The 24,248-nt window shown below is 41.1% G+C and overlaps 1 protein-coding gene across 1 annotated transcript in view; it reads left to right on the top strand.

Annotated features, from left to right (window-relative positions):
• The window catches only part of gk5 (glycerol kinase 5), a 56,588-nt gene that overhangs the window by 18,012 nt on the left and 14,328 nt on the right, over nt 1-24,248 (top strand). The window contains exons 3-10 of the mRNA XM_078410411.1: nt 2,697-2,772; nt 7,104-7,197; nt 8,385-8,516; nt 18,304-18,379; nt 19,521-19,582; nt 19,768-19,841; nt 21,396-21,456; nt 22,600-22,726. Of these exons, the coding sequence (XP_078266537.1) occupies nt 2,697-2,772; nt 7,104-7,197; nt 8,385-8,516; nt 18,304-18,379; nt 19,521-19,582; nt 19,768-19,841; nt 21,396-21,456; nt 22,600-22,726 (702 nt within the window). The remainder of the gene's footprint in view (nt 1-2,696; nt 2,773-7,103; nt 7,198-8,384; nt 8,517-18,303; nt 18,380-19,520; nt 19,583-19,767; nt 19,842-21,395; nt 21,457-22,599; nt 22,727-24,248) is intronic.

Below are 24,248 nucleotides of genomic sequence, written 5' to 3'. Positions count from 1 at the left end.
ATTGGTGGTGAAGTTGAAGTCCTTGAGTTCAGCATGGGTGCAGGAGGTAGCACCGATGCAGTCATCAATGTAACGGATATAGAATTCGGGGATAGGGCCAGTCCACGCCGGGAATTTCCTCCCCTGAAGTATACTAGTGATTGGATGGGTTTTACAATAGTCCAGTAGATTCATGACCACCATATCTAACATTGATCTGTTACTCCAGTCACTTTTACTTCTTGAAGTTAAATTCATCAAGCACAGTGGTAAAATTCATGTCATGCCAAATAAGTATGCAACATTGATTCTCAAAACTAAATTCACACTGGCTTGGAAGAAGCTTCTTTTCATTCTGCCAGCTGTGTTTGGCTATTATTCCTTTAGCTTGGGCCAGGCCAGCAGCTCACTGTGCAAAGGAGCCTTGGATATGATTCTGTGTTCAACACTCTCGTGAGATCATACTGAAAACCATTATGTGCAACTTTAACTGCGTGTTCTGAATTAAGAGCTGTACATTTGGTTAAGCTGAAAGCATTTTCAGAGCTTCCTTTTGTAAAGCTAATAATAATTGTGCAAAGCCTGAAACTTTTGGACAAATTTGCAGTACATTTATTGTGCAAGTGCTGTGCAATTTTACACTACCATGCAACTGGAACAGCAGAGGTTATAACCATTGGACCCTACAGAATATATAGAGCCATTGCTTATTTTGTGATGAGACACACCAGAACTCTGGTCCAGCACCTCTCAAAAGTTTAAAAACTAGATTTTTAAATCTTTAATATTGCAAAAAGATCAACGAGGTTTAAAAAAGATTTGGTAATTAAATTAGTTGATCAGCCCTTTAAACGGCTTAAGCTGCCTGTAGAACAACGATCAACTATTCACACCATCAGCAAAGAATGATATGCGTACCAGCACCTTTTTGTCTACAAAACAAGCACTGTATTGAGCTATAATGCTACAGTTGTAGTGACTCCAAAACTAAAAACTTTCACAATTATTTCCTGTAATCATTTCCTTTCAATCATGTAATGTAATCATTTCCTTTTCGTTTATGTGAGATTTAAAGTAGGCACAAAATGCTGGAGTAAGTAACTCAGCGGGTCAGGCAGCATCTCTGGAGAGAAGGAATGGGTGACGTTTCGGGTCGAGACCCTTCTTCAAACCTCCTTGATCTTTTTGTAATATTAAAGATTCTTCAGATTGAAGAAGGGTCTCGATCCGAAACGTCACCCATTCCTTCTCTCCAGAGATGCTGCCTGACCTGCTGAGTTACTTCAGCATTTTGTGTCTATCTTCGATTTAAACCAGCATCTGCAGTTCTTTCCTAAACATGTGAGATTAAAGGACAGGTCCATTTGGAGGAAGCAGGGAGTGGCCGTGAAAGGATGGTTTGGTTAGTGGGGCCATTGCTGTTTGTGGCTAGTGGTATGCTTTGGTTTGGTAGTGGGGCCATTGCGTTTGTCATTTGAATCAATGGTTTGGATGAAAATGTGCAAAGCACAATTAGTACGTTTTCTGGTGACAGTAGAATTGGTGGTATCGGGGACACTAAGGACGGTTATCAAGGATCACAGTGTGTTCTTGATCATCAGGGCAAATGGTCCAAGGAATGGCTAAAATAATTTAATTTGGATAGGGAGAGGTTGGGCAGGCTAGGAGCACAGAAGGTTGAGGGGTGATCATGGGTAGAGGAATCAAGAAATAGAGGGCATTGGTTTAAGGTGAGCGGGAAGGATTTATTGGGAACCTGAGGGGCAACCTTTTCCACACAGAACGAGCTGCCAGATGTAGTAGTTAAGGCAGGCCCGATAACATTAATTACAAATCATTTGGAGAGGGTGCAGAGGAGATTCACCAGGATGCTGCCAGGGATGAAGGGCCTCGGCTATGAGGAGAGACTGAGCAGACTGGGGTTGTTTTGCCTGGAGCAGAGAAGGCTGAGAGGGGACATGATCGAGGTGTACAAGATCATGAGGGGCATAGATAAGGTAGATGGCGGGGAACTTCTTCCACTGGTGGAAGGTTCAACAACGAGGGGACATAGATACAGGGTAAGGGGAGGGAGGTTTCGGGGGGATGTGAGAAATAACTTTTTCACCCAGAGGGTGGTTGGAGTCTGGAACTCACTGCCTGGGGTGATGGTGGAGGCGGGAACACTCACAACGTTTAAGAGGCATTTGGATGGGCACTTGAAATGCTACAACATTCAGGGCTACGGTCCAAATGCGGGAAAATGGGATTAAAATTAGACTGCGTTTGGTAACGGGCGGCGCGGACCCGATGGGCCGAAGGGCCTCTTTCTGTGCTGTAGGACTCTATGACTCTATTTAAACAGATATATGAATGGGAAAGATTGAAAGGGATTTGGGACAAACTTGGGCAAATAGGACTAGCTTAGATTGGCATCCTGGTCCATGATGCTGGAATCCACAGCAAAGAAAAGGAGACCAAATGGAGTAACGTTGCTGTCCATTTCCCTCTACAGAAGGGAGAGAAATGGACAGTCTGAAGAAGGGTCCTGACCTGAAGCGTCACCTATGCATGTTCTCCAGGGATGCTGCCTGACTCGTTGAGATACTCCAGCACTTTGTGTCCATCCCTCCACAGATGTTGTCTGATTTGCTGGCTTCTACCAGCTTTTTTTTAAATGTCAAAATGTCAATCGCATTTCAGCTTGTAATACTGACTCTTACCTTTTGCGTTTCTAGCTTCAAACCTGCATATGAAGCAGATAGCAGCTCTGGGCATTTCAACGCAGAGAGCAACCTTTGTTACTTGGGACAAGTAAGTGAAGAGAATAATGTGTCCACTGACAATCTGGAAAATCGAGGATCGCATTTCAGACCTGCAGTTGTTGTGTTAGGGAATTTAGTTGGCTGAACTATTGTATTAGTTGTCGAATGAAGGGAAGAAAAGTTATTTGAGCCACAGTTTTTTTTTCTTCATTTTTCTAGGCAGTTTTCTGGCATTTTACCAAAGAGTATTTTTTTCGAACCCCGAAAATGATTTGTGGAGTGCTTTAAGAACAGTGATTACTTTCCTTCATAATGTTTCAAGAAATATTAAAACAATAAAGTTTTCAGACTTCAATGTTACAAGGTTTACATAGAACATCTGGGAGGAATTAAAATGTGAGATGTATGTTGTAGAAAGAAGCTGATTGCAAAAGAATTGAATTGTAAAACTGCTGGAAGAATCAAAATAGATTTTTAATCTTAATGTGATTTGAATTTGAGTGAATATAACATTTAGAAAAATGTCGTTTACAGTGGTGCTGATTTGAAGGTTGCTGATAGTCAGTAGGATACATTGGATTTATTTATCCAATAACGACCCTGTGGTGCACTTATGGTTACGTTGCAGCCATTGGGAATAGGTGGGGAGCTGTGGAAGAACAACATGATCCTTCCAGCAGCAGATGCAATGCCTGGTGTCGTAATATCCATGTATGTTGTGACTCAGAAGCTGTTTTCTGCTTTGCATGTCAACAAGGCCTTCATAATTTAACCATTGGTGCAGGGGCAGGCCAATAGTGAACATGTTTTGTTATTTGGTTTGTCCATGAATCTGAACCTGCCTCCATTTTTGATCTTTACTTTGGAAACTACATATCTAAATATCCCCATTTTTTGTGGGAAGGTTAGTTTATTGTATTGTCACGTGTATCGAGGTGAAAAGCTTTTTGTTACGTGCTTTCCAGTCAGCGGAATGACTATGCATGATTACAATCGAGCCGTGTACAGATAAGAGTGGAGGGATGTAATGAATGTTGCATTTATTCACAAAATGCTGGAGTAACTCAGCAGGTCAGGCAGCATCTCAGGAGAGAAGGAATGGGTGACGTTTCGGGTCGAGACCCTTCTTCAGACTGAATAAATACCTTCGATTTGTACCAGCATCTGCAGTTATTTTCTTACACTGATGAATGTTGCAGATGCACTTCTGGGACCAGCACGCAGACAGTCGCCTGATTAGGGCGTCATCTTTTCTGATGTTCTCAGATTTCGGAAGAGAGTCTCCGATTTCTGTCATCTTTCGTATGAAGAAATACTTATTTTCTTAACGGCCTTTTATTAAGTTTAAACTTGTGCCTCATGTTCTTGACTCCATTGCTGGAAGAAATGGTTTCTCTGAGTGAATTCTGTTTCCTTTTTGCAATTTAAATATTCCATGTTCTTCTTCAGCGAAAGTAATGCATGCCGGCTTTGTCACATGTCTTTATGCTTTGGTTTTAGTTTGTTACAGCTTTGTAAAGGTTTTACTGCCTAGTTTTACCAATCGAAGATGCCATTGAAGGTTAAAAGCACATGGCATTTTTGCATTTCCTTCTCTTGGAATCAAAGTATCTATATTTACTTCCCTTTGCAAATTCATTTTGACATGCAGTGACTACAGCATAAGCAGATTAGCATAAGGGAGAACCCAGTTTATATGTGTTCCGGAGGTAATGGTTATGAGGGAATGTCAGCTATGACACAGCTTAACTTCAAATTGAGCCATGCAACTTGTAGTACTTCGTTAAACAGGTCACCAGACATGTAGCTGATTTTTTTTAAAGGGCTTGTTCTTCTGAAAAAAACAGTTATCCTACAGCAATACACATGACCGTCTGTATAGGTTATCTGCCTAACTTCAAACATGTGCTAAGTTGAAGCAACATGCAGACCTGGGTATCTCCTTGTTTAATGTTTCATTGTTTTTAATGAAAGATATGAAGATTGTGCTTAAATGTTACTGTTAGAAATGCACAACATTTTGGTTACTTTTTTCTGCCTGCACATTTATAATGCAGTTGAAATATGCATTTATACCACACCTGCATTTGGAATATGAGCTAGTTGTTAACATTCCTTGTCTGAATGCCAGTCAGAATTAAAACTATACTAGAAAGTCCTGTAGAAGGTAAGATATGGATGCGCGTTTAGTTTGCAGGACTTCAGTCAAAAGCAGTCACCAAGTCGATTCCAATTTTGGCAGTTTACACCTGAACAGATGGTTCTGCCATGGGATGTAGTTTGTGAGGGAAAAACTACCTTCATAAAAGTATAACGTTATTGATGACATCTTTTTAAAGGCCAGAATATTATCATAAGCAAAGTGTTTTTTGTTGGAGTTTTGATTAAAACTATTTTTCAGGCGAACAATTACTCTTTTTGTTCCTTAGAATGGGATATATATTTGCTGCAGAGGTTCTTGCTGAGATAGTTTGTATAAGGAGTGGTGTGTGTTGCACCAAGGTTTCCTCCCCAGTCTCTATCCTCAGTATTACCAGATGTGGGTTTACTCTGGCAAATATTAACTTTCTTTGTAACAAATGTTGTTGTTTCTTTGTCAAAGCCTCCACACCTTGACCCTGAATAGAAGGTTGTCCTTGGGCTCTCTGTGCTAACATCTGCTCACTGCAAAAGTGGAATCATTCTGTGGTATAATACTGGATGCCAAACCCAGGGCGATTGCACACCAGAAATTGCAGACGATCGTGTGAAGCCTTAACGTTGTCCTCTGCAAACCGTAATTTCTCTCCATAGTTTTTAATGGGTCCCCAGTGGACCTGGGCATGCGAGTTCCCTCAAATCCATTAAATACTTCCTAAACTAAAAGCAAAAATTGTAGATGCGAGAAATACAAAAACAAAAGTAAATGCTAGAAATACTCAACAGGTCAAACAGCAACTGTGAAGAAAGAAGCAGAGTTCAATTTTCGGATCAAGGACTCATCATCAGAATGAGAGAAAATGGTGAATTATAGACCAGTTAGTCTGACATCGGTAGTGAGGAAGATACTTGAGTCGAAGGTATTTATTCACAAAATGCTGGAGTAACTCAGCAGGTCAGGCAACATCTTGGGAGAGAAGGAATGGGCGACGTTTCGGGTCGAGTCCCTTCTTCAGACTGATGTCAGGGGGGCGGGACAAAGGAAGGATATAGGTGGAGACAGGAAGATAGAGGGAGATCTGGGAAGGGGAGGGGAAGAGAGGGACAGAGGAACTATCTAAAGTTGGAGAAGTCGATGTTCATACCACTGGGCTGCAAGCTGCCCAGGAGAAATATGAGGTGCTGTTCAAGATACTTGAGTCGATTATTAAAGATGTAATAGCAGCGCATTTGGAAAGCAGTGACAGGATCGGTCAAAGTCAGCATGGATTTATGAAGGGGAGGTCATGCTTGACTAATCTTCTGGAATTTTTTGAGGATGAGTCCGAAGAAGGGTCTCGACCCGAAACTTCGCCCATTCCTTCTCTCCCGAGATGCTGCCTGACCTGCTGTGTTACTCCAGCATTTTGTGAACAAGTAGAATGGATAAGGGAGAGCCAGTGGATGTGGTGTGTCTGGACTTTCCAAAAGCCTTTGACAAGGTCCCACACAAGAGATTAGTGTGCAAAATTACAGCACATGGTATTGACATGGATAGAGAACTGGTTGGCAGACAGGAAGCAAAGAGTAGAAATTTCCAGAATGACAGGCAGTGACTAGGGGGGTGCCAAAAGGCTGAGTGCTGGGACCCCAATTATTTACAATACATATTAACGATTTAGATGAGGGAATTAAATGTAACATCTCCAAGTTTGCGGATGACAGTGTGAGCTGCGAGGAGGATGCTATGAGGCTGCAGTGTGACTTGGATAGGTTGGGTGAGTGGGCAGATTGAACAGGGACTGGGGCGGATAGAGTGGAATCAGCTGTTTTGGGGTAAGCTCATATCTGTGATGTGGGAATAGTTTCAAGCCCAGCAGGTGAGAATGCAGGTCCATGTTCCTGGGATCCTCAGAAACATGGTGGATTGGGTTCTAAATTGACTTGGCCAAAGGCAACAGAAGATAGTAGTGGAGGGTTGTTATTCAGACTGGAGATGTGTGACCAGTGGGTGTCTTGCAGAGATCAGTGGTCGGACCTCTGCTGATTGTGAAGTATGTCAATGATAATGGGGGTGTTGTTTTCATGATGAATGGATTTCTTAAAATTATTTACAATTTATTTTGCAACATGTATCTACTTTTTATGCCTTTGTATCATATCCATCTTGGCTATTTGTAATATGTTTGCCTTTAAGTTTTCAGAGGAGTTATTGGAATTGTGTTCCCTTTACAACTCTTGTGTTTTGTATCTGTGTTGCAGGAAGACAGGAAAACCATTTCATAACTTCATCTGCTGGCAAGATCTTCGAGCAGTGAACCTTGTCAGATCATGGAACAGCTCCTTGCTACTTTGGGTAATGTGGTCAAATTATTCTTTGTGGGGTTTGCAGGCCGAGTCGGCTTATTTTGCCAGCTATAATTAAAGACATTAGAAAAAACACATGTCATATGTTGAAACTTGCTTTGGGTAATGTCAACTTTGCAGCCGGTCACAGGATGTAATTTTGAAGCGGATGAGTTGAAATAATCTTAGAGCTTTGCACAACTCTTAAAATTACTAAGATCTTTGGGGGGGAAACAAGATGCAAAGTCTTTAAGTTGTTTATCTTTCGCCTGTGGTCCATAATTTTTACAGCATTAGCTAATCGGCCTTGTCGTAATTCCTCAAGTAAGTTGCAGCAAGAATGTAGACAGGCTGTTTCATTATGTAGAAACATTACAACTCAATTGGGCTTGGCCAATGCTCACACATTGTTCACCATCCAACATCAAAACCAAGGAATTGTAGTGCACAAGTGTAGATTTGAAACTTCGGCCATCCCTTTGCCTCCACAGATGTTGCATAACGCACTGAGCTCTTCCAGCTTGGAGTCATAGAGTTACACAGCATGGCAGCAGACTTCGGCCCACCTTGTCCAGGCCGACCTAGTTGGCAGGGCTCGTCCCATTTGCCTGCATTTAGCCTAAGCCGTCTAAATCTTTCCAATCCACACATATTTTTAACACGTACCAAAAATAACACCACAAAAAGGACAGACAGACTGTTGGCGAGGAGCCACTGCTGGTGGCGTCTTGTTCAACTTGATTACTGTTACGACAATCCCTCCAGGATGTGAAATGTTTTCGGATGGGACTGGGCAAGGTAAATAAGTTCATAAATCCACTAGCCAGAGCGGTCGAATTAGGCCATTAAGTTGACTCCGCCTTTTAATCATGGTTGATGTATCGTTCCCTCTCAACCCAATTCCCCTCCCCATAACTTTTGATTTCCTTATTGATCAAGAATCTGCCAATCTCCAGCTTAAAAAATACCCAATGACTTGTCCTCCACAGCTGTTTGTACAAGGCAGGATCAGCAAAACTCCACCAAGAAAACGGTTATCATAATTACCTCACAAACAATGCATCAGACCCAAAGATTTAATTGGAGCTCTGGCCTGAAACAATAGTGCATGAAATTCATTAAGACATGTGGCCTTGAGTCTGCATTGGGTACTGTTGCAGAATAATTGAATAATTCTTTTTCTTTTCTTTCTTGCAGTTAGTTCATAGATCCAGCGCCCTGCTCCATTTTCTCTCCCGACGGAAGCGCTTCTTGGCTGCGAGCGTGATCCAGTTCTCCACACAGCACGTGTCCCTACGTTTAGCCTGGGTTCTCCAAAATATAAAACTGGTAAGAAATGGTGACTTGTGGAGGTTGATTTCAGTTGAGATAATCTTTTCATTATTTTTTTAAAATTTTTTTTATTTTTTTATTTTTTTCAAACCAAATACCCTATATTAGATTGGGAATGTACCTTGATGCAAGTGACCTTTAAAACAGAAAAATCCATGGCAAAGCATCAAAATGTACAGTGCATAATACTTTCAAAATAGAGACAAAACCAGACATCATGATTGAGTATTAATATAAAGAGTTTTGATTTCTATCAACTCTTTGGGTTATCCCAATGCACTTTAACAGTTTGAATGGACGTTGTATGGGTGCTTCCTAGTCACAAGTTGGAGCACATTCCAGCTCTGCTGTTCTATATCATTGTGACCAATTATTTTACCTCCACCACTTTTCTGCATGTACCTTTTCCCGTAATACCAAGAAATCCTCAGATTGTCTTGTGACACCACTGTCTTCGTGGAGGGAATTCAAAAGCTGCTTTTCTAGTGAAGAGATTTATTCTTATCTCAGTCCTACTTTGTTGATCTTTTATTCTAAGACATGTCCCGAGCGCTTGGCACCTAATCCAAGAGAGTTTTTCATTGTTCCAAAAATGAGTGTGCAGGGATATTCTGCCTAATCTCTCCTCTACAAGCCCTGCATCCTTGGAATCCATCTAATGAATCTTCATTGCCCACCCTCAAAGGCAAGTAGATTCTTGTGTAGGGAGACCAGAACCGCACACCCAATTCCAGATGTAAGTCTTACCACTGCTTTGTACTTCTGCTTTGTCTAAAACTGATAGCCTTTCATAGAACAATATAGAAACGGTACATGAACAAGCCCTTCATTATCCACACCGGACATGATTTCAGTTTAAATAATCTGCAGGTGAGCCGTATCCCTCCATTCCTTGCATATCCATGTGCCTATCTAAAAGCCTTTTAAATGTCACTGTCATTTAGAAGGATGAGAGGGGATCTTATCGAAACGTATAAGATTATTAAGGGGTTGGACACGTTAGAGGCAGGAAACATGTTCCCAATGTTGGGGGAGTCCAGAACCAAGGGCCACAGTTTAAGAATAAGGGGTAGGCCATTTGGAACAGAGATGAGGAAAAACTTTTTTAGTCAGAGTTGTGAATCTGTGGAATTCTCTACCTCAGAGGGCAGTGGAGGCCAATTCTCTGAATACATTCAAGAGAGAGCTAGATAGAGCTCTTAAGAATAGCAGAGTCAGGGGGTATGGGGAGAAGGCAGGAACGGGGTACTGATTGAGAATGATCAGCCATGATCACATTGAATGGCGGTGCTGGCTCGAGGGGCCGAATGGCCTACTCCTGCACCTATTGTCATATCCGCCTCCACCACATATCATAGTTCATTCCAGGCAACCCCCATTCTTCCTTTTAAAAAAAAACTTGCCCCACATATCTCCTTTTAAATTTTGTTGTTGTCACCTTAAAGCTAAGCTCGCTAGTCTTTGACATTTTTACCCTTGAAAAAATATTCTGACTGTCTATGCTTGAAATAGTTTTATATACTTCTATATCAGATCTCTCTTTGGGCTCCAATGTTCCAAAGAAAACAATCCAAGTTTGTCCAACCCCTCCTTATTGGTAATATCCTCTAATCCAGGCAGCATTTTGATGAACTGTCCAAAGCCCTCACATCCTTCCTGTAATGTGGCGACCAGAACGACAAGCAACGCTTCAAATGCAGCATAAACAGAGTCTTCAAAAGCTGCAACGTGACCTCCTGACTCTCAAACTCAATGTCCCATCCAATGAAGACAAACGACCGTATGCTGCCTTTGCCACTCTATCTGCTTGTGTTGCTACTGTCGGGGAGCTATGAACTTGAACTCCAAGATCCCTCTATACTTTTCAAATATTGCATTTAGTTATTTATCTAATGAAGGCAGTAATAAGTTTGTTATTCCATCAGAAATTGTCACTGTTGTTACTACATCCCTTCTGTAGGTGATGATCAATCTGACCAAAGTGCAATCCGATTAGTAGTTGGATAGTTTGCATTCTTTCAAAGTCCTTGGTTATTGCATTGTCCACCGTGGAATTTTGAGTTAGTTTAGTTTATTGTCACGTGTACTGAGGTACAGAGAAAAGCTTTTTTGTCGCATGCTATCCAGTCAGTGAAAAGACTATACATGATTACAATTAAGCCATCCACAGTGTACAGAAACACAGTAAAGGGAATATCGTTTAATGCAAGGTTAAGTCTGAATAAAGGTAGTCCAAGGGTCTTCAATGCAGTCGATGCTAGGTCACACTTGGATGGAGCTACTTGCTTTCTAAGGCCAAGTGGAAGGGCTACTTTTTTTCAAAAGCTAAGAAGTATTATATTCATTCTACACACCACACTTTACAAATCCTTGTCTTTGTAATGTGCAAGGCGGATACTGCATATTTGAGTAGGAAGGAACTGCAGATGCTAAACGGAAGATAGACACAAAATGCTGGGGCAACTCAGCAAAATGCTGGGACAAGCAGCATCTCTGGAGAAAAGGAATGGGTGACATCTCAGGTTCAGACCCTTCTGCATATTTGATATGTGCTAGTTCTCCCAGTGCTCTGACTGTTAAAGCCCCCCCCAAGAACTGGCAACTTGTTAACTAGTTAACAACTTGGGCGGCACGGTGTCGCAGCGGTAGAGTTGCTGTCTTGCAGCGCCGGAAACCCGGGTTCGATCTGGGTGCTGTCTGTACGGAGTTTGTAAGTTCTCCCCGTGACCGCGTGGGTTACCTCCGAGATCTTCAGTTTCCTCCCATACTCTAAAGATGTACAGGTATGAAGGTAAATTGGCTTGGTATAAGTGAAAATTGGCCCTTGTGTGTAGATAGTGTTAATGTATGGGGATTGCTGGTTGGTGTGGACTCGGTGGACCGAAGGGCCTGTTTCCATGCTGTATCTCTAAACGGAGGGTACAAAAAGGCCCCAAGCACCTTCAATACTCATTGTTCACACAGCTTTTTTTCTCCCAGCAATATTAACATAATCTTGAATGTGCAGGAAAGTGAGTAACTTAATATAATTCATACCAAGTTATCTGAATGAATGAATGAATGAATGAATGAGTGACAAAGTGGTTATAATATAACAACTGTTCTGCAGATATAGGGGCAACTTTCAATGTAACTTCTAACAGGCAGCAAATAATATTTTCAGACTTTGCCAACTACCAGGAAGATAAAATGATTGTGGCATTATCATGAGATGACAAAGCATTTTTCGTGCTGTATGCAGGATAATCTAGAAATGCAGTTGTGAATTTTTTGGAGACTAATCTCCAATTTCTTCCAACCGTCTGCCCAGCCTCTCCCGATGTTGCGGAGAGCACAGTGGCACAGCTGGCAGAGCTGCTCCCTTGCAGCGCCAGAGACCAGGTTTTCAACCTGACCTTGGGTGCTGTCTGTGGGGGGTTTGTATGTTCTCCCTGTGGCCGCGTAGGTTTCCTCCAAGTGCTCCAGTTTCATCCCACATTTCAAAGGCATGTGGGTTTGTAGGTCAATTGGCCATGGAAGCAAATATGGGGTTACATAGAACTGATGTGAACGGGTGAACAATGATCGACATGGATGCAGTGGCCTCGGTCTTTTCCCATGCAGTACCTTTCAGTTAATTGTGTGTGCATCCTTATGTTCACACTCTGCTGTTGGCAGCCATTACACTCACCACTTTGGATGTCTTTTTACGGTTACTTCATACTACATCTTGCTACTTTTACCCCCCGCCCCCAGAACTAACCTCTCTGATAAACCACAGCTCCCCAAACAGTTTTTCAATAGCTACATCTTTTTCTAATATCAAACTTGAAGCTTTGTACTTTAATTTATTGGATGACTAAGGAAGAAGGGAAGGTGAAACGTAGAAATATTTGGAGGGAAACCATTGGTGAAATTAAGGGTCATGGAGAGTGAACAGAAATTTTTAGCGCCTTATATTGCCAAGCAGTTATGCTACGGATAAGTTCGCAAGCCGAGTGTTGGATTTCCTTTTGTGTTGTGAGATTGATGCCTTTTATATTTAACACTAAGTTTAGTCAGTTTCTTTGAAATGAATCTGGTTGAGAAATGCGAATGCCATTTCCTTTTTTCGAAATAAATCTGATGGATTGAAAACAAAATCTTGGGCTGGATTTTGTAATAGTAAAGATATCAAAACTTCCAGTAAATGGATGACTGTACTGGTACTGCTTCCTGCACTCAAACCAAACTTGAAAACGCCATTACTTTTGCTGCCAATTTCTACCAGCTTCTTGTTTGAGTCTGTGCATGTGAATGTGAATTTCTGTGGTTGTGGGCCAACGTGTAAACACATTGAAAAGTGCACAATCTGAGGTATCATTATCTACTTTAGATTAGATTAGAAGAGTGCACTGTGCTGTCCATATCCCTCTATTCCCTGCACTTCCATGTGGCAAAGTAAACGGTGTGATGGTAGGTTGCTGTCATGTTTATTTTGTGATTTAACTCTGCAGTTCAATCCCATTGTGTAATTAAAAATGTGTGCAAGGCGTTAAGTTTTTCAGTGTAAAAACAAGCAACTGCAAATGCTGGTTTACGCAAAAGGACAACAAAGCCCTGGAGTAAATCAGTGGTTTAGATAGCAAAGAGTCCCTACTCAAAACATCACCTATCCACGTTCCCCAGAGATGCTGCCCGACCGGCTGAGTTACTTCAGCCCTTTGTGTCATTCAGATTTTAGCTTGAATGGGTGTGTGTAGCTCTCTGGTGGCAGAAAATGGTATTGTGACTCAGTTCAATGCAATAGAAACTGACAAAAGTGGAACAAAGTCATTCATTCTGGCAGATCTCTTCCCATCACAGCTATCTTTGCAGTCTCCTGGGACCAGTTTCCTGCTGGTGGCATCCAATGAATAGTCAAGCATCAACAAGTATAAAGGTGGGATTTTAAATCAAAAATTGAATTATAAAATCCCATGTAAATTGCCTTGTGAAATTGCAGGTTTAAATTTGAGTCATAGTCATACAGATCGGAAACAGGCCCTTCGGCCCAGCCAGCCCATGCCGACCAAGATGCCCCTTTTACACTAGTCTCATCTGCCTGTGCTTGGCTCATATCCCTCAAAACCATTTCTATCTGTCCAAAGGTCTTTTAAATGCTGTTATAGTTTCTACCTTCTCCGGCAGTTCATTCCATATACCCACCACCCTCTGTATGGGAAAAAAGTACCCCTCAGATTCCCAGTAAATCTTTCCCTTCTCACCAGAGGGTGGTAGGTATATGTAATGAGCAGCTAGAGGAGGTAGTTAAGGCAGAAACTATAACAACATTTAAAAGACATTTGGACTGGTACATGGTTAGGAAAGGTTTGGAGGGATATGGGGCTAACATGGGCAAGTGGGAGTCGTGTGGATGGGGCACCTTCGTCGGCATGGGCAACCTGGCCTGACAAGCCTGTTTCTATGCTGTATAGCTCTGTGTTTTATTACTACCACAGCCCTTGTTTAGATCATGAGCTTTTATTGCTGAATTTAGATTCATGAGCTGCCTTGTTGGGATTTGAACTTGCGTCCCTAAATCAGGTGAAGAAGCATCTGGATACTAGACAAGTAACTATTGCATGACATTACCTGAGAATAAATAAATTGCTCCAACTCGTTATATTGTTTTACCAGTCCTAATTTATCCTTCTACTGTGGATAGGACAGGTTTGGAGGGATATGGACAAAATGTGGCAGATAGTGTAGCTGGGACATGTTGGCGGTGTGGGAATGTTGGGCCAAAGGGCCTGTTTGCACACTGTATCACTCTATGACTCTTGCTCTATCACACTATGATCATGAAGACATTTTAAGATCATTTCTAATGAGAATTGTAATTGTTCCATGGATTATTTTTCAGGGCAGGGAAGATCCCCAAATTAGTCTGTGATTCAGATGCCCTCATTCATTTGTAATGAATGGGTGGGGAGATATGGAATTGGCATCTGGACCTGCTCCAGAATACATATCACCTGACCACTTTCTGAAGGCTAGTGACTTAATGCATGAACAACACCAGCCCCAACATTTCATCGGTTATGCTTTGCTATTTCAAGGCATGTTTTCTGGTTCATGCCAATATTCACCAATTGCTTCTGCAAAAATTTGCATTGTATATTCCTGGGTTGGGCTGCATCACTTCAATAGCTGCTCTCTGTAAATAGATTGCAACCTGGTGCGTGTGGGTGTGGCAAAGTATGAAAGAAAGCTGGCCTTCTCTCAAATCATGACTTAGCTAATGTCTTTGCAATTCTTTTGGGAAATTTCTGATAACCCAGTATTCCATTGTTCATAAATCCCAGCGGGTCAGCATCTGTGTCGCTCATTAGAATGTGAGCTGACGATCAGAAGAGTGAGCAGGATGTGTGACTGGTGCCAAGGACTGTACTGTGGGTCAGGCAGGTGGTTGGTGTGGAGTCTGGTGGAAGAAGGGTCTCGACCCGAAACATCATCCATTACTTCTCTCCAGAGATGCTGCCTGTCCCGCTGAGTTACTCCAGCTTTTTGTGTCTATATTCGGCTTGTAAATTTAGTTTAGTTTACAGATGCTGTGCGGAAGCAGGCCCTTCGGCCCACCGAATCTGCACTGACCAGCGATCCCCGCACATTAACACTATCCTACACATACTAGGGGAAATTTACACTTGTACCAAACCAATTAACCTACAAACCAGTACGTCTTTGGAATGTGGGAGAAAACCCACGCAGGTCACGGGGCAAACGTGCAAGCTCCGTACAGACAGCACCCGTAGTCAGGATCGAACCCGGGTCTCCGGTGATGACAGACAACTCTACCACTGCGCCTCCGTGCCCTTTAGTTTGTATGTTTAACTAGCTGAAAAGTAGGCGGTGAAGCTCGCTACTTTTGTTTCCCATGATCTGCTAAATTTACCATCGGATCAGTTTCTTGCATCCCATTAAACACGCCAGATTCACTGAAAAATGTATGTCAAAAAAGTGTGATAAAAATGTGTTTGGTGTTTTTAAATGGAGTAACATGCACTAAAGACTCAAAGGTGCCACGTTATTGTTTCCAATGGTCAATGCTACTTTATTGTAATATGTGCAATTGCACAGTGAGATATTTTTTTTGCAGACAGTTCAGTAAAGTATTGCTATAACCAAGCACAATCGCTGATTAGCAAAGTGTACAGAAATAGTTCACAAGAGGAGTTAGGTTTTGGCACAATTTTCAAAGTCCAGTCCACGCTCCAGGTCTTATCAAGCAAAGCTCGATCCAGGCGAGCCCCAGGCTGCTGCAGGGCCACCAGCTTCATCCAGCAAACCGATGTCCCTCTCTTTGCCCTTCCATCTATGTGCTGTGGGGGCACTTCCAGCAGCCGACCTTGAGACCTTAGAAGGCAAGACACTGCTTATTGACAATAAACCTATTTGCCCTTATTTGAAATGATAGCATTGCTGATGGCTTTTCTCTTGTGAGTGCCTTTGTTAGCTCCTATGAAATGCATCAGAATATCTGATCTCCATCTCTCATTTTGAGAGGCGATCAAGGAAACTGATCATCTTTTTAAAACTGCTTTTGTTCTACATCAAACTGGTGTGCTGATATTGAGTCCTGAAATACATTCACCAACCCACAAGGTGTGTTCACACCTTATCAAACAATGGTCGGGTTATGAATAAACAAGGTCAACAATAATTATGGAGGCATAAGAGACTGCAGATGCTGGTTTATGCAAAAAGGCACCGTGGTGGTGTAACCCAGTTGGTCAGGCAGCATCTCTGGAGAACATGGATAGGCCACGTTTCTGGTTGGGACTCTTCTTCAGACTGAAAAGCCACCTATCAATTTCCTCAAACAACAATTACTGTTGTCTCAGCCAGGCTTTATCTTTTTGTCCTTACCTTTGCCCTCTTTGATCGACTCTTTGGAAGCCTCATGAGTCTTTGGAAGCCTAAATGCTAGAAATTCTGAAAGGGGAGAAAGGAAAACCAACTGTATCTTGATTTTTCCCGGGAACAGGATGCCTGCCACTGTTGGATCGGACCACAGCTTGACCACACCCTCTTGTTGCACCCTCTTATTCTCCCCTGGACAGTTTTCTGGCAGTGCCTCCCTCCATGCATTTACAGATTTTTCTCTTTTTTGATTTCAGACTTCCAACTTCAGTCGTGTTTTTTCTTCCTGCAGTATGTTGCAATTTACAGTTCGAGCATTGTTCTTTCCTTCTCTCCTCTTTCATTTTCATCAATCTCCCATTAAATCTACTGACTAACCATTCCCGGTTTACAAACCTTTGTTATCCTCTCAAGGTTGTTACTTCCACCTTTTAAGTCATGCTCCCATCATCTCCACCTAACCATAGACATTCTCGTTTATTTGGCCCACCCCATCCCGTCTCTAAGAAACATAGAAAAATAGGTGCAGGAGTAGGCCATTTGGCCCTTCCAGCCAGCACTGCCATTCAATATGATCATGGCTGATCATCTAAAATCAGTACCCCGTTCCTGCTTTTTTTCCCATATCCCTTGATTCCTTTAGCCCTAAGAGCTAAATCTAACTCTTGAAATGATCCAGTGAATTGGCCTCCACTGCCTTCTGTGGCAGAGAATTCCACAGATTCACAACTCTCTGGGTGAAAAAGTTTGTCCTCATCTCAGTCTTAAGTGGCCGACACCTTATTCTTAAACTGTGACGCCTGGTTCTGGACTCCCCCAACATCAGGAATATTTTTCCTGCATCTAGCCTGTCCAACTCTTGTATATGTTAACAGTTTGAATGCTTTCTGTTCTGATTATTTTTTAAACTCATTGACCCAAAACATTATTGTTTCTGGCTCCCCTTATACTGTGTGACCTGCAGACAATATCCAACATTCTGGTTTAATTTACCATTTCTTTATTGTTTACATTCTATCTGATTCCAATCCCTTTTGAAAGTTTTACATTCAGTCGTTTCATAGAATTACACAACTAAGTTTCCCAAATGTGCTGATGTTGAAATAAAGACACGGTGAGTCCATCCGAGTGGATTCACTGCATTCTGACAGAAGCTGCTGTGGGCATTCTTGGAAGAAGTGCAGGGTCTTGGCTGCGAATAAGCAATTCTAAGGTTATCAGTTTTAAGGTGATATATGCAAAGTCACCAACTCACTTTAAAAAAAAACTGCATAATATACAAGTGATGAAAAGTACAGTGCATGCTTAACATTGGATAGAAAAACAAAAATGTTAGAAATACTACGCAGGTCAGAAAACGTGTGCTATTTCTTGTGAAAGGTGTCTATGAGAAATGCTTGCTTGACCTGCTGGGCATTTCCAGCAGTTTCTGTTTTTGCCCCCTTTAAAGGGCTGCTATTAAGTTGAATGTCCAGATTGCATTCTATTCTATCCCAGGGCTACCTCAACAGTAGAAATGTAGTTGATGGAGTAGGCTGGGGACATAAGCATTTTATTGATACCAATAATAGATCTTCCATCCCTGGAGTTGAAAAAGGCTGCAACATGTGGATATCTGGATCCATTGACCAAGGTCCTAAACGGTGTCCCATCACTGTGGTAACTGTGGAAACCTGTTGTAGCAGTAAAAACATTGTCCTCCAGAAGTGACCCATCTTGTGCACTCTCTGGGCTGTTTACCAAAGACAGGTTTTTGTGGTAAAACTACTTCATACTTAAACATTGAGGATTTATCTGTTCTGTTTTGGGGACCGTCTTGCTGAAATGCATTCTGCACAATAAGGTTCTGTTGTGCTTATTTTCCAGTGTGACCCACTGGGGATCTTATTCTGAATATTCTACTGTAGGTGTTTCCTTGCAGGTCCAAGAGGCTGTGGCTGAAGATAGGTGCTACTTTGGCACTATAGACACATGGTTGCTGTACAAACTGACAAAAGGTAAGTAAAAGGCTAGCCTTGAAGATAAATTGTTAACTTCACCAAAATAACATTGAAAGCCTCATTCAGTACTACAATTGATTAAAACTACTTTGTCTAAGTTATGAATTGTAGAACATCGTATTGTTCTGTACAAAAACACCTATTATTGAGGTTCACCTGTCACATGTCACAGCTCTTCCAAAAATGTGTACCCCAGTTGAAACATTCTGCCTGCTTCATATCTCAAAGCTTAATAAAGCGACCCATTTAACAAAAAAGACATGAAGGACTTGCAATACTTCATAAGAGTAAAACTCCAATAGTACTTAATCCGATTTTGAATTTGCAGGAGTTTGTACGTTCTCCCTATGACTGCATGGGTTTTCTATGGTTTCCTCCCACTCGCCAGAAGACATGCAGGTTTGTAGGTTAATTGACTTCCGTAAAAATTGTAAATTGTACCTAGAGTGTGGGATAGTGCTAGTGTATGGAGTGATCACTGGTTGATGCAGACTTGGTGGGCCGACGTTTCCACTCTGTTTCCGCCCTGTATCTCGAAAGTCTAAACACTCTTCTGATATTCTGAGGCTTGGGTATCTTGCTCACTGGGGCCATGATTCCTGCACTACTTTTGAGTGTAGTAGGTTTACTTAAATCTACAACAATACCCTTTACCGTTTTTTTTAAGTGAAGTATAAAAATGAGGTATTAGTAAAACTAATATCGAATATCTAGAAGTGTTGCCAGTCCAGCTCCACTAAAATCCTGAGCCTGTTGTCTTATCAGAGTTATCAATTGAAAGTTGACTGTTATCAAGACTGTTGCATTGTCAATTGAAAGTCTCAGGGAATTGTTCAAATTCTTTTCACTTTTAACCTGTTTGTCAAAAGCATCTAAAATATATGAGTCGAGTTTTAACCAAAGTAAAAACGAGTTCTGTGTTCCATTACTTCCACTAACCTTGCTTTCCATTTTTCCCCCATACCTCAATTTATTCCCTTGCTCTAGCCTTCTGTGCATGTTCCATTCTAAGCTTGATCCTTGAACATATTTTTGGTTAATAATGTTTAACCTTTAAGTACCTCTAGACTTAATCGTGCTCTTTAAAACGTAAGCATTTTCATTGAAGTTACTTCCACTTTTGTATATTTAAACATAGGTGCTGTCTTTGCGACTGATTTCTCGAATGCAAGTACTACAGCAATGTTTGACCCATATCAGGTATTTTAATTCCTGTTCTAATTCTGCATCAAGATTTTATTATGTATACGATAAGGAGTTTTCAGCAATACGGTACACTGTTTTAAAAGCATTGAAATAAATGTAACATGTATTGAGGTTTAATTTGAGGCAGCAGGTGATCGGTACGATTGCGAATTAGCAGTAATTAATGATTGTCATTTCAGTTGTGCTGGAGTACATTCCTTGCCAATCTCCTCTCAGTGCCTGTGTCTATTCTCCCTCCAGTGAAGGATACCAGGTAAGAATCTTGATTTGGTTTCTAAATCATATTCATTGTGCATTGCTAATCTAATACAATGCAATACAACTGTTCGGCATTGAATGGATGGTGGATCCATGACTGAAATATTGATCTTTGGACAACAACTTCCCAGAAAGTGGCTATTAAAGATATTGTAAATTCTGATTCACTTGGAAAAAAAGGACAAAGTGTAATGGTGGCAATGTTAATTGGAGTGGCATTGTCACTAAAGAGCTTCAAATGTGGCTTGCTGATCTGTTATTCAAAATTCCTTGTTCGATAAGTCATAAGCTGGATTGAAGCCTGAGATTTTTTTTAAAAGGCAGATGGGCAGATTTAACATCAAACATCAGTCGAACATCTAACCTTAGCGACCTGGTATGAAATATATATATGTTTTTTATAAAGAAAAAGTAGTTGGTTTTGGGAAGTTGTACAAGGTTGAGCCACACTGTTCTGAACTGTAAATTGCACAGTACAGCATTAGATACCCTTTTGGGATTAATTTTATATTCTGCCATTAGCTCTGTTTACAATATTGATATATCCTGCAACAATTTGCTTAATTCTCATTGTATAAAACTGAAGTTAAATTATTTAAATTTATGGTACTTAAACGCACGCAAAATTTAAGCTACGTGTTTCCCCTTGAAATGATTCAGAAGCTAATTTGTCATGGGAGTATAACTGGATTTTCCTATTGGAAAGTTTTTTAGATATGAATTAAGAATGCACAAAAGAATGGCTAAGAAAATATATAGGCAAGGCACATAACAATTGCAGGGTACATGTACAATTCTGAAATTAGGCTTTAATTTCTCTGTCTGCATCATTGAACCAAAATTGTCTGGCTAGTCCTTCTTTCCATAAATGTCTTCAACATATTTCCATCCTTGTCGTCCACATTGTACTGCCTTTGCTTCTCTCTACCATTTCCCTCCTTTGGAAATATACTTTTGTTGTGCCCTGAGACATTCTGAACATCTTCCTTTTGTCCACTTGCAAATTCTTTTTTTTTCTCTTTTTTTCCCCTCTGTCAACTTTGTTTTGCTTGGTTTGACAACTCCTCTTCCATCTAAGTTAGCTCTGATGCAGTTTAGAAATCTAATTTAGAATTGCCTTGCTTTCCTCTATTACAAACTAAACCGCATCATATGCTCATCACACTAACCCAGGTGTTCTCCTCCTAGTACTTGGCCTATTGCATTCCCCAGCACCATATCCAGAAATGTCTCCTCTTAAGCAAAAATCCGTGGGTCTTTCATGTCCCCAATGCTACTTTTTCATTTCATTCCACTGTTTCATTCTTTCTCCATCTCTATTAAACCTTTTAACCCTTGGTCTCATCCAGACCTTGCAATTTTTATGCCCTTTTCTATCATTACCACCGCAATCTCATATTACCACATGGGCATTTTTACATAATGGTGAATAAGATAGTTTTAAGAAAAGGCTTGCACAGTTTTTGATTTGATATTCAAACATTAGTATATATTTCTAGAATGTAATTCAGCTAATTAAATTCATGTACTTTTACTTCCTATACCTTAGCGACAATTTTGGTTCTACTGACAGAAGTATATTTGGAACTACTATTCCAATAATGGCATTGGTGAGTACTGATGCGTATTTAATACTCAAATCAATGTAACTTTGAAGATAGACACAAAGTGCTGAAGTAACTCAATGGGTCAGGCAGCATCTCTGGGGGGGGGGGGGGGGGGGGGGTGCTGCCTGACCACTGAGTTACTCCAGCACTTTGTGTCTATCTTTGGTTTAAATCAGCATCTGCAATTCCATCCTACACTAACTTTGAAGATCATCATTGACCCTGGAACCAGTTTCCTATCACAGATCCTGTATTGTCATTGCAAGTGACCCCTTAAGCTGCACAAATAGACAATAAATTCCATTGCAAATACTAATTTTTACCTTGTTTAAGAAAAAACAATAATGAGAAATGTTGCAAGTTTTTTAAGGTCTTCAAGTTATGGTAACCATTGTTAATTTTAGAGATTTTTCTTGATAGATTTTAATACTGCTATGTACCAGAAAGCTTCCCCCTTCCACCTCATTCATATTGCAGAGTCTCGACCCAAAATGTCGTCTTTGGCCTTTTGCCTACACAGATGCTGATTGACCTGCTGAGTTCTCCCAGTGTTCTGTTTGTTGTTTGGCGCTATCAGCTTATTTTGTCTCGTTGCCTGTCACATTGAATGGAAGGGTGGAGAGGAGGGCGGTTTATGAGAGAAGATCTAAAATTACCCTGGAAAATTTCCCCTCCACGTTTTTCTTGTAAAATGGTTCAAGAAATGGGGATAGAAGATTTCTATGGAGTGAAGTAAGAGGGGGAGCTATGAGGTAGAAACCTTATCCTTGATAACTAGGTGCTAACTGTGCTGGTGATGGCTGCAAATTCAATATTCCTCCTTTTGATTAATGCTGCAGATGCAAGCTAAGGGGCATCTGATGATTATGCATGCATTTAGTACAGATGAAGAAAACATTACACCAGCATTTTGTGTGTGCTCACTCACTCACTCACTCACTCACTCTTTCTCCAGAGAAGCTGCCTGACCTGCTCAGATACTCCATCATTTTGTGTCTATCATTAATATCTTTCATGTGAGCTTCTCCCTTTTCACGTACTGAATATAAGGACAATAGTTGCATTGGGAAAGGGGCAAGGTGGTGGAAAGTGCATCTGATAAGTTGCTTCACAGCAGTCTGACGTATTTTCTTCAATCTTCACCAGGCAGCGGATCAGCAAGCAGCCATGTTTGGAGAATGCTGCTTTCAACCAGGTGATGTCAAGCTCACGATGGGAACAGGCACTTTTATGTCCATCAATACTGGAACCAAACCCCACACGTCTGTAACAGGTACTTGGCCATTCTTCAATCGCAGTTGCCCAGTGTTGCATCCTAAATGAATGAAACATCTGTTAATGAAAGACATGCAACAGTTGCATGGAGCAACCAATGCAGAGTCTGAGGTTGCAGTCCATCTAAATATTCACAGTAATCTTGTACTGCTTATGCAATAAAGTGTGACGTTTTTTTAAAAGACTGCACTTTGTTACACAAGGTTCCTGGATTCAAACTAAGTCTATTTTGCTTCTGTTGCTCCAGGCACAGTACATAATTTTTCCAAAATTGATGTGTGTGGTAGTCGTTTTAATTTTTTTATACCTTTTACAAGTAGAAATTTTACACTTCAGTTGTGTTCCTACCAACTACTTTTTCTTGCGTCAAATACAATCCCTAATAAATGTTGTAAGACAAGGAAAGCTTGCTTATCCTTGTGTGCTTTTGCTGTAGAAAATGCAGATCATGTATTTGTTTCTTAAATGTTGACCATTGCTTATTCCCAGTTGTGGCTTTTAATGATTGCCCCAATCTAACATAACCAACTAACTTATCATTCCTTCATAGTTTTCTCCTCGCCCTCTGGTGATTGTGCTGAATTTGATGTAGATATGGAGTTATTTGGGCTGAAAAAAGTTAATTGAGTTTTTTAAAATTATTTTTACATCAACTAAGTGTTTTCTGTATTACTTGGATGCACATCTTTAATTCCAGGGTGGCATAGTGGTGCATGTGGTAGATTTACTTCCTCACAGAGCCAGAGACCCGGGTTCAATTCTGAACTCGAGTGCTGACTGTCAAGAGAATCGAGTGTGGAGTTTGCACGTTCTCCCCCTGATTGGGTGGGTTTCCTGTGGGTGTTCTGGATTCCTCCCACATCCCAAAGACGTGGGGGTTTGTTGATTAATTGGCATCTGTAAGTTGCCCCAGGTGTGTAGGGAGTGGATGGGGAAGCTAGTGATCGATGGTCGGCGTGGACCTGGTCTGTTTCCATGCCATGTCTCTATAACCTCATATATCATGGCCTAATATCTCATGGCCCGAGTGCTCATGGCTAATTCTGGTGGCATTCATTCAAATGATGGTCATTATTGTTGGACATTTTAAAAAACCTTGAGGGTTGAGTTGAAATTCCTTCTGTGGTTTCCCAGTCATGGTTCTGTGGGTCTATTGCCAATCCAAGTACAATGTAAAAGTGGAACATCACATTACTGAATGGGCAGAATCTGAAACGTGCACCCTAATGTTCTACACTATGAATGGTAGGGCTCTGGGAAATGTTGTAGAGCAGAGTGATCTAAGAGTACAGCCACACAGTTCATTGAAAGTGGAATCACAGGTAGATAGGGTGGTCAAAATGGCTTTTGGCACATAGGCCTTCATCAGTCAAAGCATTGAGTATAGAAGTTGGAAGGTCATATCGCAGTTGTATTAGATGGTGGAAGGCCGCATTTAGAGTATTGTGTCCAGTTTTGGGCACCATGTTGCAGGAAAGACATTGTCAAGCTGGAAAAGGTCCAGAGAATATTTACGAGAA

This window comes from Rhinoraja longicauda, chromosome 13 (genome assembly GCF_053455715.1).
Source record: "Rhinoraja longicauda isolate Sanriku21f chromosome 13, sRhiLon1.1, whole genome shotgun sequence".
NCBI classification, from domain to species: Eukaryota; Metazoa; Chordata; class Chondrichthyes; order Rajiformes; family Arhynchobatidae; genus Rhinoraja; species Rhinoraja longicauda.
Note: the sequence above shows the minus strand (reverse complement) of the source record. Positions and strands in the feature narration are given on the sequence as shown.